General features: G+C 40.8%; 1 protein-coding gene across 1 annotated transcript; it reads left to right on the top strand.

The window, feature by feature from the left end:
• The first annotated feature begins 5,855 nt into the window (after positions 1-5,855).
• Positions 5,856-12,701, top strand: fam98a (family with sequence similarity 98 member A). Its single transcript, XM_085182343.1, has 8 exons — positions 5,856-6,029; positions 6,741-6,889; positions 7,137-7,271; positions 8,382-8,563; positions 10,019-10,099; positions 10,186-10,302; positions 11,113-11,280; positions 11,526-12,701. The coding sequence occupies exons 1-8, from the start codon at positions 5,992-5,994 to the stop codon at positions 12,123-12,125; spliced, it is 1,470 nt and encodes a 489-aa protein (XP_085038469.1). The 5' UTR covers positions 5,856-5,991; the 3' UTR covers positions 12,126-12,701.
• Positions 12,702-16,762: the final 4,061 nt, after the last annotated feature.

Here is a 16,762-nt window from a genome sequence, read left to right as displayed (position 1 = left end):
ACACCAGAGTGTTGAACTTTGGTTGAAAATGTCTGTTTCCTCAGAATGTGAAATGTCCGTGGAAGGCTTCCAGCAACGGCGGCCACTCCCTCCCTGTCTGAGGGACGAAGCACGAAGCATAGCCATCGCTTCACCACATCAGCATATTGGTGGTGGGTGGCCTCCTTACCTACTGGAGTTCGCTTCAGAGCACCTGAGGGTTAGAAAAGCTTAGTCTTTATTTACCACCCATGCTGGGCTAAACTTCTGTTCTACATCTTTAAGGTGACTTACAGAAGAGCACCCCCTGGAGGCGAGTGTTCCTGAAGCTCCTCTTGGCCCACCCAGTTCAGCTCAGAGCCAACAGCAAATGAAAGCAAAGTTTGCATCAGGCGTCTCACTGCATCATCAATAGTAGCCCCGCCCATCCGTGACAAGTAAGACACCCAGAATTTTGACCTGGTGTCATCATCAGAAATCTCAGATTCACATATCGGGCAAGTCAAGCACGTGAACAGCACCTTTTAATTACCATTCGCTTCTGGACTGCCGGGTCCTCCAGCTGGGTCTCCATCTCATCCAGCTCCTTCAGGGTCCTCAGAGGGAGCTCCATGTCCAGTGCCTCCACCTCCCCTTCGTCGTCGGCAGTCTGACCCTGCAGTCGGGCTTGGATGTCCCTCAGCACCACCCACTGCTTCTGTTGCTCTTCTTTGATCTCCACCAGCAAGGAGATGATCTTGCGCAGAGTGCTGATCTCTGGTGAAGAAAAAGAGAAATAAAAAAGTCTGGCTTGATGCTGTGAAACACTCAAGGACGCTGTCATGGGATACATTTAAGTCCACCGTTTTTTACTGAGTGTTTGAAGCTATAATGATGATGTAAAAATGGCTGTAATTCCTAAATGTTAATTGTGAGACAATATTCCTAAAACTGTGTGCAAAAACATTTGTGACCAGGTGATTAATGTGTCAATTCAGGAATATAATATTGATGGCTGTGTAGTGCACACATGCTGCTAAATATTCAGACTTAAAATGTTCTTACACAAGTAAGCATCTTAATGAATGTTTTATGGCTCTTTATATTTCTTATCAGCAAAAACCAATGTCCCCAGTGATATATCAGCTGTTGTTGAATAATGCTCATGCATACACTCAGGCAAACTGCATTCTTTGGTTCGATTTCTCAGTTTCAATGCAGTGTAGTCTCTAACACAAAGCACTTGAACTTTATACGTCCTTGTTTTCTGCCACTGAATAATTGCATGATGACTAAAATCAATATTTATTTTGACATTTTACATCAGTTATGTCATGCTAGCATCAGCTGTTGAAGTAATTTTGCAAGCTAGCCAACTAGCACAGCTAGTGAAAATGTTAGCAGGTACAGTCAACCTTGTACCAGGAACTTAGCTACACTGCATAAATCTGGTGACAGTTGTACAAGCTAACTGACAAAGCAATTCATCAGCTCTTGATGAGTGATGGCCCGAGTTTTCAGATGTTTTCACAGTGGTACAAAATAGAATTTGGCAGTGGACTCATGGCAATAGGATGGCTGTGGCTCGGGTGGTAGAGCAGGCTGTCAAGTGACTCAGTGTTGAAGTATCCTTGGGCAAGATGCTGAACCCTGAGTTGTAAGTGTGTGTGATAGTTGTATGCGTGACTGGGTGAATGTGACTTACAGTATGAAGTGCTTTGAGTGCTCAAATTGAGTACGAAGGTGATATATAAATACTAGTAGGTTTACCATTACCGATATTGTGATATAGGTATGTTCTTTCATTCAAATTTCAACAATATCAGAGTCTTACCACAACTTATCACAACAAGGTTCCATTTATGTGCAAAGCCAGTGTCAAATATAGATATAGCAAAACATCCACATGTTTTCAGCTGTTCCCTGACTGTGCTGTTATGGGTGTCTCATCTCTCTCTCTCTCTCTCTCTGTATGTGTGTGTGTGTGTCCTTATGAATACCATCCAGAGGTGTGATTCTCCTTCTTATTGTCCAAAACTGTGAAGAAAATTACTTGCACATGGTGGCTAGCTTGACAACATCATCATCATAGGCAAACACTTCCTGTCTTCCTTCTCTCACCCCAACCGGTCGCAGCAGATGGCCCCGCCCCTCCCTGAGCCTGGTTCTGCCGGAGGTTTCTTCCTGTTAAAAGGGAGTTTTTCCTTCCCACTGTCGCCAAAGTGCTTGCTCATAGGGGGTCATATGATTGTTGGGTTTTTCTCTGTATCTATGAAGCGCCTTGAGGCGACTTTTGTTGTGATTTGGCGCTATATAAATTGAATTGAATTGAATTGAATTGAATTGAATTGAATTGAATTGAATCATCGACTTCCCCTTTCAATCATTTGTATCTTGAGGAACTACTGTTTCTTATAATGATCTTGTTCAGAAAAGCTTCATTCTTGTTTGAAAATGAATACAATGTTGAACCAAATAAATAAACCGAGCTTGCACTGCAGTAACTTATCGGTGATGGGTGTTTATATTTTTAAAACTGTATGAATTAGTTTACCTCAGTCAGAAAAAGGTGGAGTGCCCACTCCAGGTTAGGGATGAGTTACTGCCCCAAGTGGAGGAGTTTAAGTATCTCTGGGTCTTGTTCATGATTGCGGGGTGAGGGGAGCGGAAGGTCGACAGATCGAAAGTCTGTCATTGGGAAGAGAGAGCTAAGCGTAAAAGTGAAGCTCTTGATTTACCGTCGATATGCAGTCACTCTACATCCCCACCCTCAGCTATGGTCATGAGGTTTGGGTAGTGACTGAAAAAATGAGTTTGCGGATACAAACGGCGGAAATTAGCTTTCTTCAAAGGGTGGCTGACCTCTTTGGAGGTGAGGAGTTTGGTCATTTAAACTCTGGGACCATGTGTAGTTATTTTTTACATGATGGTTGTTTCTATTCATGCAATTTGAAAACAAAAGCTGAATTTGATTCAGTTTAGTACTTTTATGCACTTGACTTGTATGCACTGTGCTTACAAAGGCCCTGAACATTGCAGTATTTATAGTAAATGATGTGGAAATATTTTTCACAGAGGTTTGTTGGACTCCTCTGGGAGATGAGGACACACCCACATCTGTTTTTTCCACACCAAGTTCATAGAGGATGTTACAGCTCTGACTCAGCTTTGTGGCATCAGACATCCACACAGGAAAACCAGCACCTGGACTTCATGTAGGAGAGACTGCCTCAGTGATGATGGACTCTGCATCCTCTACTTTAATTCTTAATCTCTTTCTCCTTTAACGCACAATTCAAAGGCTTCCGAAAGAGTCTAAACTTACTGAGGAAGTCTGTAACTACATTTGTACTTTTACTTGTTTTATGGCTTATATTTAAGAAGAATAAAGTAACTTTAGCAGAACACAGTCATCCAGCTTACACTGTATTTCTTTTCATCTCATTAATTCCAGTCTAACCTGAATTAACCATTTGAGCTCAGTTTCTTAAACTCCCAGGAATACCACCTGGCTCAGTAATCCTTTTGTCTGATGATTGACAGAAAGTTAACAGTGCTGCTAACGCTGGAAATAAAGCAAGAGAAGCGCTAACTGAAAAAAAATCTCTATAATGAAAAAAAAAAATCTCTTGATGCATTATTACAGGCAAGGATATTGCCAAAAGTTTAGTTCCTCTCGATTTCCATTGGAAATTGTTTTATCACTAATCCAAATGACTTCTAACATATGAATATGATCTAATATGATGAAATGTTTGTCTCACTAAACTATTGTATCCAACTACATTCAGTCTAAAAAGATTTTTTTTGTTCAAAAAAAGAAGAAGAATAAAAAAAGATCTTGAAAATCTTTTTTTTTTCATTTGGAATTCAAAAATAGTTTTTGAAATTAAGTTTTTAATTAAGAGTTTAATTCTTTGTCTGTGAAATCCATTTTTGATTTAAGTATTTATTAATAGTATTGGTAATTCATTTTGAGCTTTATAAATAGTGTTAAAATGTGTTAAAAATACTGACAAAAACTATAAAGAACAAAAAAATGAAAGTGGAAAATGCAGCACTGTTCTAAATAAGACAAAAGATTAATGCTGCAGGAAATCATACTACTGCAAACAGCGGTATTTTAAATTGAATTCGTTCATTTAACGCCCACAGCATAATAAGGACACATGATCAAATAATTGATTGAAAAAATACTTTTCATTTGTGTTTTAGTGTAGCTGCAGTTCCACGTGTGAAAGCAACTTAGCAGCAGATTAAATTCACTGAAAACAAAAATACAACCTGGCCGACACAGCAGATATTGTATTTGGATAAACTTTTAACTTTTTTTTAGTGTATAACTTTTTTTAGCATATGAAAAACATTCATTTAGTTTTGTTTTTTTTAGTGTATAGTTATTTCTGCCGGCAGGGTTTTTAGCGGGTTGCAAACACTTTTTTTATTGTATAGCGGGGATTTTAGTTTTTATTTGTGATTCTGGCTGTGTTTTCTTATGAAAATAAATGGTGTGTTTGAAGGACCTCCGGCCTTCAAACACACCATTTTTCACACTAAGTTTCTGTGCTCTGAGCGCTGACCCACTCACTCCCCTTTTCGCTTGTATGTATACAGACGTGGTGGTGAAGATTTAGGTCCACCAGTTTAGCGGCTACACAAACACCTACTGGAAATTTTAATGATGTTAGGCTGCTCTCTTCATCGCCATCACCAAAGGACTTGGGGAATGCTAAGGTGCACTGAAGCTGTTAGCCAGCGCAACACAGTCTGCTTGAGTATTGTTTCTGATCGTGTTAATCCCTTTATGAACATTTGGACCAGCCCTCTAATGGCTGCTTCCAGCAGGATAACGCACCATATCACAAAGCTCAAATAATCTAAAAGGTTTTTTTTTAACATGACAGAGTTCAACACTCAAATGGACTCAACAGTCACCAGATCTTAATCCGGTAGCACCTTTGAAATGTACTGAAACAAGAGATTGGCATGATGGATGTGCAGTCTACAAATCTGCAGAAACTGCACAATGAAATCATGTCAACGTGGACCAAAATCTCTGAGGAAGTTTAGCACCACCTTGCTGAATCTATGATAATGAAAGCAGTTCTAAAGGTGAACGAGGGTCCAATCTGGTACTAATGATATCTAATAAACTGGGCAGTGAGTGTGTAAAACAAAGCAAAAGGTGTGAAAAATGAAAACAACAGAAAAAAAAAACTTTATAGTGCAAACAAATCAGTTCGGTACAGTTGTATTTACCTAGGATCAACACTTTCATATCGTACAGTAAAGACTCTACAGTTGTTAGGGTGGGAACGTTGGGGCAGTTGGTAAAAGTGGGAAGGAAGAACTAACTTTTAACAGGAATACATCTCCAGTACAACCGGTTTCATGGAGGGGAAGCTGGAGCCGGGGTCCTGAGAAGAAAGGAGCGAAAATGAAACAGTCCAAAGCAAACAAAAGTACTCACCTTTGAGACTTTGCTTAGGGGCAGTTAAAACAATGCCAATATGTGCTTTAAGGGTAGAATCAGGTGAAATGCCACTATGTATTAGAAGAAAACTGTTAATAGTTAATTATTAGATACATTTGAAAGGTCATAATAAAAGTCATCCTGTTAAGAAAGTGTTAGAAAATTGTTGGGAAAGAGGAAAGGATTTTTCAGGTACAAGTACAGTGACTATTTGCAGATTTATACAGATAGATCGAAAAATCCAAAAATTAAACAAGTGTGGCAGTTGTCATTCCAGAAGAAATTCCTCAGGAAATTGAAGTGTCGCAGTATAACCCAAGAGATGGCAGTAGTGCAACATTGATGGACTGCAAGCTGCCGTAAAAAAAGCGAAGAAAAAAAACACGAAGTCACCGATCGCACTCCAGTCCAGCAGGTGGCGGAAAAAAGCTCGATCCAAGTGGGGGTCACAGCCGCCAATGAATCCAACGAAGAAGGAGAAGAAGTTAAACGTGTATGCTGAGCTGGCTGATGTGGAATCTGTATTTCGTGATTTTAGTAGATAACTCGGGAACAGTAGGATGGAGAATGACATTCTTGTCTCTCTGGAAGATTTAGGGTAAGTGAAAATACGGTTATGTGTCCCGCTGTGGAAACACTGTGTGCCTAGCCACGCTGCAGGGAGCAGACCTGCCCATTCTTTTCTATTTTAGCCAGCGCAATACAAATATAGCTTGAGCTAAACGGCTAAATTTGTGTGGTAGCTAACGTTCGGGCGGTGTTGTGTATTTATTTATTTATTTATTTAAATTTAAAATCGCTGCTTATGAGTGTCATATTGATGTGTGTACATAGTCATGCAAATCGAGCCTACACAATGATTTGACATGATATCTACAGGCTTCGTCAGCAGCAGCAGCAGCTGCCATGAAAATCATACCAGGATAGCTCCAACACATTATTTTGCATTAACCAGTTCAGACCAGTTTTCTAAACAAGTGGGACTTCGATAGAGAAGATGGTTCCAGATTAATCTCTTATACGCTGAAATTTCCAGTAGGTTCTCCCAAGTCACTGGGGCTCTCGTGCCACTTTCGTTGCCTCATGAAAGCCTGGCAGTAAGAAGAGAGTCCTTAAATAACCACATTTTAAAATGTGCTCTGGTTCTGTTTGGAGACGCTCTGGCTCTCTTAGCAGGCTTCATTTTTACTCGTCATCTAGATTGAGAGAGGTTTTATGTGTTTTTGTTGTTGTTGTTTTTTAATATGAGCTTTATTTGTGTGTGTGTGTGTGTGTGTGTGTGTGTGTGTGATGGATTGATTGAGTGCAGGTACCAAGGCCCTCTGTTGGAAGAAGGAGCTCTGGAATCTGCTGTGAGCAGAGGAGCAGCTTCACCCGAGTTTACCAAGCTCTGTGCTTGGATCGTCTCAGAACTCAGACTCTACTGCAAGCTGGAGGAAAATGTCCATGCTACCAACTGTAAGCGCTGCTCATTCACGAGGACATAAAGCTCTTCCTGATGCTAACAAATGTAAAATGTAATTGTTGAATAGTTGTACAGCAGATTATTAATGAACATCTATTCCAGTGTTTGTTATTTTCTCGCCTCGAATTTCAGTCCATGATTGTGGGTATCATACATGAGTTAATGAAATGAGATCGAACCAACTTGTTTATCTAAAAGCCATCATTTAGAAAGTGCTTTTTGTTCTTGTACCCGTTCCAGGCCCGAGTGAGGCAGAGAGCTTCCAGCTGGAGATGAGCGGCCTGCTGTCAGAGCTCACCTGTCCATACTCTGTCCTCACCAGTGGAGACATTACCCAGAGGTTTCTGAACAGGACAGACTCCCTGCTGCTTATAAGTACGAAAAACACTCTTAGTAACCACGTCTGTCTTTAAAGAGCAACTTAAACCTACACTGACACTTTCTATGAACTGCTTAGACACACACAGGCTGTGATAAAGGCCCACCTAATGTCAACATGTCTTCTGTATTTAAATGTCTAATGTGGATGAAAGGAGAGGAGAGGAAACATGTGAGTCTTGCGCACTATGCTCTCACCGCAGGCAAAACAAGTGAAACATTAACTGTGGGTGTGCCACTGGTGTTTATGAGTTTTAAGGACTCATACACTCAGCAGGTGTCCAGTTCTACCTGTTGGCTTGGAGAGTGTGTGGCAGCTTTACTAGTAATATGCTGCATTTAGAAATGAAAAGTCTTTTTTCTGGTAGGTGCCTTCATCTAGTTTTACTTCTTTCACTGTGGATTACTCTCATGCACGATCCATAAATCTGCAAGTTCTGTCTGTGCAGTCGCTGGTGTTCATGCAGCATTACTGTAGCCATCCATGTTGTCATCCTCTGAATTTCCTGACTTCATCAGCGCATAAACTGAGTAATTATACTATAAACACTGAGGTCCACTGGCTTCATGTTTTTGCTGTAGTTCAGGTCAGAATTGGATCCTGATGATTACAGGAAAACATAATGACAAATTACAAAAAAATGTTCATCCTTCCATCTTCTTAACTGCTTCTCACACCTGTGATAAGGTTAAAGGTGCTGTACAGTGGACATTTCACCATTCTGTGGTGGGGCAGGAGTCAAACATGAGCAATAAATCTAAACTGAGCTTGAACAACTATGAACATAGTTTGATGATGGCAGGAAAATCAGCAGCGGATACTGGATCTGACCTGTCTGGACAGAACGCAGCCATGGCTGCTGCCACAGTTTTCACCCTGACACTCTGTGTGTCTTTTAACTTGGGCAGTTCCCAGTCGGTTTTTCAGAGGGAAGTAAATGAAGGTGGAGTATTGCTTCACTGTCTTGACTTGGCCTCAAAAAACAGATTAGTGCCGACTTGTAAATCTCAAGTGGAGCTGATTTGTTTGAAATGTGACTTTCAGAAACCTGATCTCACTGTCAAAGCAATAAGAATTTACTCAAATTCATTTTTGGGGGGTTTCAGCTTTTCTGGTTTCTGAGTTGGAGGCGTCGAGGATGATCCTGGTTAACAAGCCTCAGAAGAAAGCCCAGGAGTCTGGAAGCCCTGCGTTCCAAGAACTGAAGGGTATCTGCATGGCACTGGGCATGTCCAAGCCTCCAGCAAACATCACCATGTTCCAGTTCTTCAGTGGCATAGAGAAGAAGGTCAGTTAGACACAGAGGTGGTGTCCACTATAAAGTAGGGTTTCTAAAAAAAGAGCGACACCATATTACATCGTGTTGTGATAACTCACACTGGGTGAGAGTTAAAAACGACGAGTGAAGGAGCAGCAGCTGTAAAGGTCACCTCTGACCTTATGTTGCATCTTTGAAACAAGCAAAAACATCTGGGACAAAAGGGTGCAGCAGCTCATACGGATAAATGGGGCAGAACCTTTAAGAGACATGAAGACAAATAAAAGGATTTTGAATTCATAAACGAGCAGCCACTGAGGTTATGCTAAAATTGAAGTGATGTGCTCTCACTTGCACCAGAAAAAAATCGAGCAGCGGTGTTTTGCACCAGCCGTAAGCGAGCAATGGAAGCCTGGCTGATTCCTATGAGAAGTGCATTGCAGTAATTGAGATGAGAGGTTATAAATGTTTATGATGATTATTTAATATTTCATTATCTGATAACATCTCATCTGTGTCAGCACTCTAGGCAGACTTTAACATTTGCCTGCCCCAACCCAAAGATTTCCCACTGCTGCTAATTTATTAGTTTTCACATATATGAGATAAATGATTAAAATAATACTGTTTTGCAGTGAATAAACATAAAATGGCTAAAGTTTCAGGGCCGAGGCAGAATTTCATAATGAATTTTGCACATTACCGTTACAGAGAAATAAAAAGCCTTGTTGTTATTGGTTTTTTTGTTGACCTCTGCAAAATGTACCCAAACTATTACCACCAAGGGGCAGTGTTTTACCAGAATATTTAGTGTAGTTGCCCACCCTCTAACATGAAAAAATAAAATGTATTGTTTGCTCTTAGATTCCACAGCAAAGTAAGTCTAATTGAGGTAATCACATGCAGGGTATTTTGTCTAAAATGACAAACAAGAAGAAGTCCATTTGGGAAACATTAGCACTTTATTAATATAGCCATTGCTTTGTGGCTTCCAATCAACATCATCACTCATTGTTTTCATCTCCAAAGCTGTAGAAAGCTGCTGTCATGTGGACTTTTGTTTTTATCATTTGGAATAGATACTTGTCATGTCCCAGTGCTCCTCCTCTTCAGTTTGAATTATGAGTGGATGCAGCACCATCTTGTGGTAGAAACTGATATTACATGAAAGTACTGCTCAGCACTGTTTTCACTCTTTTTGACATTTAGTGTAAAACATAGGTGTATAAGCATGGTACTCGTGTTCATTTTAGAAAGTGTGTAAACTTACAATGAGTGAACGAGTTTTAAAATGTGGGCTTAAAAGCAAAGGAAGGATGTGAGCAACACTGAGAGAAATGAATGTTTTGCAACAACCAACCATGAGGCTGACAATCTGAAGTCAGGGAAAGGATTCCTGCCCTCCTAAAGTGTTTTTTCTTTGAAAGCAGATACTTTTCCAATTCAACTTACACACATCTGCACATGCTCTCTTTTTCCTTTCAGCTGAAAGAAGCCCTTAGTCGAGTTCCACCAAATCATGTAGGGGAGCCGTTGTTAAAGAAGCCCCTTGGACCTGTGCACATGGTAAGTAAAAATGGTGGAGAAATGCAGAACAGTCAGTGAATAGTATGTGAAGACTCTTTCTTCTCTCTTAATTTTTTTTACCTTAGGAAAAAATTGAGGCTATAAACCAAGCGCTAGTGAATGAGTATGAGGTGAGAAGGAAGATGTTGTTGAAACGTCTTGACGTGACGGTGCAGTCCTTCGGTTGGTCTGATAGAGCAAAGGTACGTAGCAGCGTGGGATCCTCCCGACCAAGTATGAAGCACGTGTCTAGCTTTTTAAACAGGAGCACTGTGGGTTACAGAGGTACTGCTCTTTGCTTTCTTTCATAGCAAATGTTCTTAATTGGGTTAGCTACAAAATCTTCTGCTCTCTTAAATGTTGTTCTTCTCACTATAAAAATGTTAGGCTAAAACCAAAATAATCCTTAATTATCTTTTACCGGTGTTTGTGCTGCCGTCAGTTTGTCCTGCATCTGAAACCAGCTATTTTGGCTCTTCTTCTGTAAGGTCACCATTCATTTGGTGGGTGTGGCTGCTTTGCTGACAAACAGAACTGCGTGCGACATTACGGCCACATGCTCTCACTGACATCATATAGAGCCAGGAGTAGGAGTTTGTGCCTGAGCTTTTGGCTCACATGTACATACACTGGACTCATCATTTAAACTTTGGTTATGTTTAATATGAGTATCTGAACAGGAGATATGACAGAAAATATGAAAAGGCAGAATAGGTTGACTTGAAGTTATAACTTCATCCGGACCACAACTTTTCATAAGTAATTATTATTTGAAAATAATATAAAACGGTGAGAAATTCCTGCCTCTAGAGGTTTCCTGGATGGATACAGCCTGAAATCCAGAGGAATTATAAGCTGCTATAAAATGATGAACACAGTAATCATCTTTTCAAATAATTCTGCCAGTTGATTGTTGATTCTGAGTCTTGTACTTTGAAAATACTGTTTAATACAGTTGATGTGTTACTGTCCTGTTGTGGATTATGGGCTTTATTGTGCTCATCTCTCTTCAGACACATGCTGATAAGTTGAGTAAAGTTTACCCTCCACTGCGTTCAGCTCTTGCCAACAAAAGTAAAGTCTCTGTTGCTCATCTTCTTGCCGCTCGCCAAGACTTCTCCAAGATCCTCCGCACAAGCAGCGGCAAGATAAGAGAGAAGACGGCCTGTGCCATCAATAAGGTGGGATCATCAGTGCAGTGACACCTGTCCTTCTTCCTTTTCATGTCTTTTACTCTGTTTTTATGTCAGTGTAAAATGCGTTGATTTAATACTGACTGTTTGGTGGTTATAAACATATAAAGCTCAGCACAGTCACTTTAACTTTAGTTTGAAATGTTTCTCCTGGTCATCCACGCGTCACGTCTAGTGGCGCTGTGGTCAAGCGTCCCACGACTGTTTGATTTCAGCACATTTCCTCTCCTCAGGTTCTGATGGGCCGAGTACCAGACAGGGGAGGTCGGCCGTGTGAGATTGAGCCTCCGCCTCCAGAGATGCCCACCTGGCAGAAGCGTCAAGATGCTCCCCAAATCGGAGGACACTATGGCGGCGGTGGGCACGGAGGTGGCAGGGGAGGATACGATCACGGCTCTCAAGGTGGCCGTGGGGGCTATGAGAGGGGAGCCGGGGGAGGAGGACACGGGGAGAGAGGAAGTAGAGGAGGAGGTGGAAGAGGGAGAGGCAGTTACAACCAGGGCTACTATCAGGATGCAGGAGGTCATCACGGGGGAGGAGGAAGAGGAGGTTATGGAGGAAACCACCAAGGAGGCTTCCAGGATCCCAACTACCATGGAGGAGGAGGCGGCGGATACCATGACGGCGGTCATTACCAAGACAGAGGTGGCGGTCGAGGAGGTCGGGGGGGTAGAGGAAGAGGAGGAAGGGGAGGAGGAGGACAAGGAGGGGGCTGGGGAGGAAGAGGGGGGCAGAATTTTAACCAAGGAGGACAGTTTGAACAGTTCTTCCAGCACGGTGGGCAGCATTATAGCCAGGCTGGCTTTAGTCAAGGCAGACATTATACTAGCTGAAGGCAGGGCAGCACAGCAGAGTCCACATCGACTGCTTCTCATTCATGAACTCATCTAAAATGCCTTATCAGCTGATCTTCAACTATTAGAATGGTTACAAGCTGACGTTATAGAAACACAGGTAGTATTTTTCACCAGACTGTTATGGTCTCTATTCAGGGCAGTTCTAAAGTGGCCCTTTGTTTTCAGTTGTTTTCATATAGATCTGCTATAAGTGGTTAGTCGACAAGTTGGACTCTGCTTAATTAGCCTTATTGTGGACATTCTTTTTGAAAACTAAAGGTCCCTAAAATTTCAGTGTGTGTGTGCATTTGCTGTATGTGAAATTAGAGGTGCACACTGATATTACAGGATTCTTGAAATTCTTCTAGTTTTGGTGAATATGAGAATGACTTGAAGGAAAAAAAGCATTATTTTTAGTTTTGTTTCGGTTAATCTGACTAGAGTCCTTTGTTACTTATTTAAAAAAACAAAATGATGCCATCTTGTACTCCTAATGGAAGCTTGTGTGCATACAGGTATGGATGTTGAAAGGTTTGCATGGATGTGTGAATGAGAAATAAAAGCTGAAACGAGTGTCACAGGTTCAATGGTCTTGATTATCTACATCAGATGGGGACATTCCCTCACTGCCAATTGTTTACATCAGAGTTATAAACTCACTGGGCATTTTATTAGGTACACTTTGATGAAATGACTAATTCTAATATAGCAATCTGTCTCATGCGACACATGCAGTTAAATTTGTTGTCTCTCTTGAACAATTAAAAATGGCATAGCAGTCCTATGTATGCAATATGCTTAAGATAAATACTATTATAATTTTAATTGTTTTAAGACGATTCAGACTACCATAAAAACTGACCTGAATGCTTTAAAGACAAGGCACAGTTTAAAGGGAATTGTGCCAAGTGCATCTCATGACTTGCTTGAAGGATGCCAAAATGAGAACCAAGTGCAGTTATGGCTGTTCAATAGAACCTGTTCCTGAATCTGGAAGTGCAGGTCTTTCGAGCCCTATGCTGTCTTCCAAATGGCAGCAAAGAGGATGGCTGATAAAATGGATTGGTAATGTCCTTTACAATGTTGCTGTAATCAGTGTTGGGAAGGTTACTTTTAAAATGTATTCCATTACAGAATACATGCCCCAAAATGTATTCTGTAACGTATTCCGTTACGTTACTTTGGATTACTTAATATATTATCATGCTGTTTACAACTACATGAATGTACTATTGCTGTGATTTATTACTGTTACTGAAGGTCCGCGGCTCCGAACCGTAGTAAAGGGACCTCTGGCTAATACGGTGGGTTCCGTGTCGGGCTCGTAGCCGAAAAATAGCTTTACTTTGTTGTCTGGGTCAACTTTGCTAGCGAGAGACAGAGAGGGGAGTTGAAAGGCTGCTCCAACTGAACTTATTGTTTTTGGAGGAAAACACGAACACGGTGTACAGTCGAGTCTTAATAGCTTACTTACAACTGGGCTTGTCAGGCACTCTTCTTGGCTGCAGTGGTTATTATTATATTTACATGCTTCCAGCTCCCGTTTTTGCTCGATGACAGCTCGTACTTTTCCTTTTTCTCCCTCCCTCCCTCACAGACACATAACGTGTATGGCAGTCCATTCTCCCTGCAGCACGGACTACACTGCCTATGATGCTACATTCTTTAGAGCTATGCATGTAGCATTCTGCCTATTAGCTTAGCACAACACAACAAAAAGGCCTCTCTCACCCAGGAAACACACACAGAGAGAGCGTCACCCTGTAACCATGGCAACCGTAACGCTGCCACCTGGAACAACAGAACGTAGCTGTCAAACAAAACCCAAACAGGCCTGACCCGCGACAATATGAAACAGGGAAGTACCACCGTGTAATCCATTTATTTCAACAAAGTAACTGTATTCTAAATACCACCTTTTTAAACGGTAACTGTAACGGAATACAGTTACTCATATTTTGTATTTTAAATACGTAACGGCGGTACATGTATTCCGTTACTCCCCAACACTGGCTGTAATGCTGGGCTGACAGTGTGGATACCTAACTTTGTGCAAGAACCCTAAAATGAGGAGCTGTAGGAGTTTCAAATTGATACCATAGAGGTATCTACTAGGAGGCTGAGGGGTGGTTGCCAGCGGTTTGTCAGCAGCTGTGTAGTTTCCCTACCAAGCTGTTGTGCAGTATGATAGAATGCTTTATATTGAGCAGTGGTAAAAAGACTAGCGGTTTTGCAGAGAGCTGGAGCAGAGTTAACAGTCAGCTTAAGGTCCTCACCAGTGTTGGTCAAGTTACTTGAAAAAAGTAATCAGTAACTGATTACTGATTACTTCCCCAAAAAAGTAATCCCGTTTCTTTACTGATTACTTATTTTCAAAAGTAATTAATTACTTAGTTACTTTTTAAAAACATGATTTACAACCTGAATAGGTGATAAAGCGATAGATCTTTCAGCCCAATTCTACTTTTTCTAAATAATCATCATACAAAATGTAATCAAATGGAAAAGTCCCTTTTTAAAACTTGTTTTATTAGTTTTAATCTTTTAACTTTATGCATCAAGCAAAAATTTAATTATATGCAACATTCTCTGACTGGAAGAAATTTGTTTAAACCTATTTTCTGCACATTCCAGCACATAAAATAAAATATTTTTTGTGTTTACACTCACTCTTTCGAATAGATGCAAGTAAAACACAGCAGAAAATAAAGTCAAAGTCTAGCGGTCCTGTTGCTCTATTTTCACCTGTAAAGCAGGAGTGGGGTAGAGCTGCAGCGGTCAGTTGAAGAATCCGCAAGTTTCTCTGTGAATTTCCCATTACGTCATAGCGCACTCGGTGCTTGCTTGGAAGTTTAGGGTTTTTTTCACTGTAAAAAGAAGTTTTCTTCCCACGCACAACGTACACTAATGTTTTTGTCACTTTTTATGGAATCAAACTCAAAGTAAGGTCAGTACTTCCACGCTTTAAATGCTACATGCTCACACTCTCTCCTGCACTCGATATATTATCCATTGTTGATCTGCACACAGTTGTTGTCACGAACGTCACACTCGCTTACGTCACTGTCATGAGGCCTTCTCGCAAAAAAAATCACGGTTTTAGTAACGCAGCGTTCCTATGGGAAAATAACGGTAATTTAATTACCGATTTTGCAATAGTAATCCCTTACTCTACTCGTTACTTGAAAAGAGTAATCGGATTACAGTTACTGCCCATCTCTGGTCCTCACTAACATGGGCAGCTTCTCCACTTCCTCTCCTGACGGTTTTTAAAAATGACGTCATAAAATTGTGCACTGACCTGCTTCTGAAGCCAGCTTCAAGGAGCTGTTTTGAGGTTCCTACTTGAAATACATACTCTCACTAACCACCCGACCGACACCAATTCACAATTATATAGCCTAGTAAATACAGCAGTAAGTACACTAAATAAATTACTAACAAAGCGGTTCACACATTCATAGTATGTCCATAACAGTGCAAACTAATTACTTACATCATGACATTCAAAGTTCAAGGTTCAAGGTTCTTTATTTGTCACATGCATAGTTATACAAGTATAACACACAGTGAAATGTAGCCTGACACGCGTATGTAGAGAGAGAGAGAGAGAGTATATACATTGGGTGAATGTGCAGTAGTAGCAGCAAGCAGGTGAATTCTGTACATTAATATGAATAGACATCTGACTATTTTACAGAATAGACAATATAAACATATTTAAAATTAAAGGAATTTGGAATGTACATTGTGCCTGGGTTTAGAGTGTCTGGAACAGAGTCCTGTCTCAGTCAATTATAGATGATGTGAGAGGGCGGGTGTGTGTGTTTAGGGCCCGGATGGCTTGATTTAATGCAAGATAAAACTTGCATTAAATGAAAGAGTTGTATATTGTCAAGCACTTTTGTGTTTATATACAGGGTATATAATTTAAATATCCCTATGGTGAAAACTGGGAAATGACGTTATTGACTATGTGCACGTTAGCATATGCTACTTCCGGTGCGGAAACTCCTGTGGGGAGCTTTGTTTCCGGTGTCCTATTCGCGCCTGGTTTACGGTCCAAAACAAGTTAAGCAAATGAATGAATCAAGCGGCGATTTACACTTCTATAGATGTCTTGGGCATTTACCCAATATATCTGTAAATAATGTTCATCGACTTGTCGATATTTTTCCCCCGAGCCTCAGGGCAAAAGAGAAAATGGATTCAAATGTTATATTTCTCAGCTGTCCCTCGTTTATCGCGGGTGTTATGTTCTAAAAATAACCAGTGATAGGTGAAATCAATTAGCCAATTTTATTTTTTGACGGTGCAAAACGTGTCGTGGACATACAGCACTGCACTTCAGAGTCACACTGCTAGCGATAGATGCAGAGATTCTGTATTGTACAGGAGAGACGTCACGGAGGAGATCGTCTGCAGCGATCAGGACGCAGGACAATGTGATGTAAAAAAATAAGCATGCAAACTTGCACGAAAAAATCTCACAGCCAGGTGAAAGGTGAACCGTGTTATTAGCGAGGGACCGCTGTAATTTTTAAGGTAAGTCACAACATACCCTTCGTAAATACTAATGTGTAGAAACCCTTACCAGCAATCATTCATTTTTTGTGTGGCTTTTTTTCACGGTT

This window comes from Neolamprologus multifasciatus, chromosome 13 (assembly GCF_963576455.1).
Source record: "Neolamprologus multifasciatus chromosome 13, fNeoMul1.2, whole genome shotgun sequence".
In the NCBI taxonomy this organism is placed as follows: Eukaryota; Metazoa; Chordata; class Actinopteri; order Cichliformes; family Cichlidae; genus Neolamprologus; species Neolamprologus multifasciatus.
The sequence above is the reverse complement of the archived record's forward strand: the minus strand, read 5'-3'. Positions and strand labels throughout refer to the sequence as shown.

Bases quoted from the DNA above. Each gene is read 5' to 3' on its own strand.
- fam98a (XM_085182343.1), top strand. From the start codon at position 5,992: ATGGAGAATGACATTCTTGTCTCTCTGGAAGATTTAGG. The intron at 6,030-6,740 runs GTAAGTGAAAAT...GATTGAGTGCAG, and splicing joins GTCTCTCTGGAAGATTTAGG to GTACCAAGGCCCTCTGTTGG. The intron at 7,272-8,381 runs GTACGAAAAACA...GGGGGGTTTCAG, and splicing joins AGACTCCCTGCTGCTTATAA to CTTTTCTGGTTTCTGAGTTG.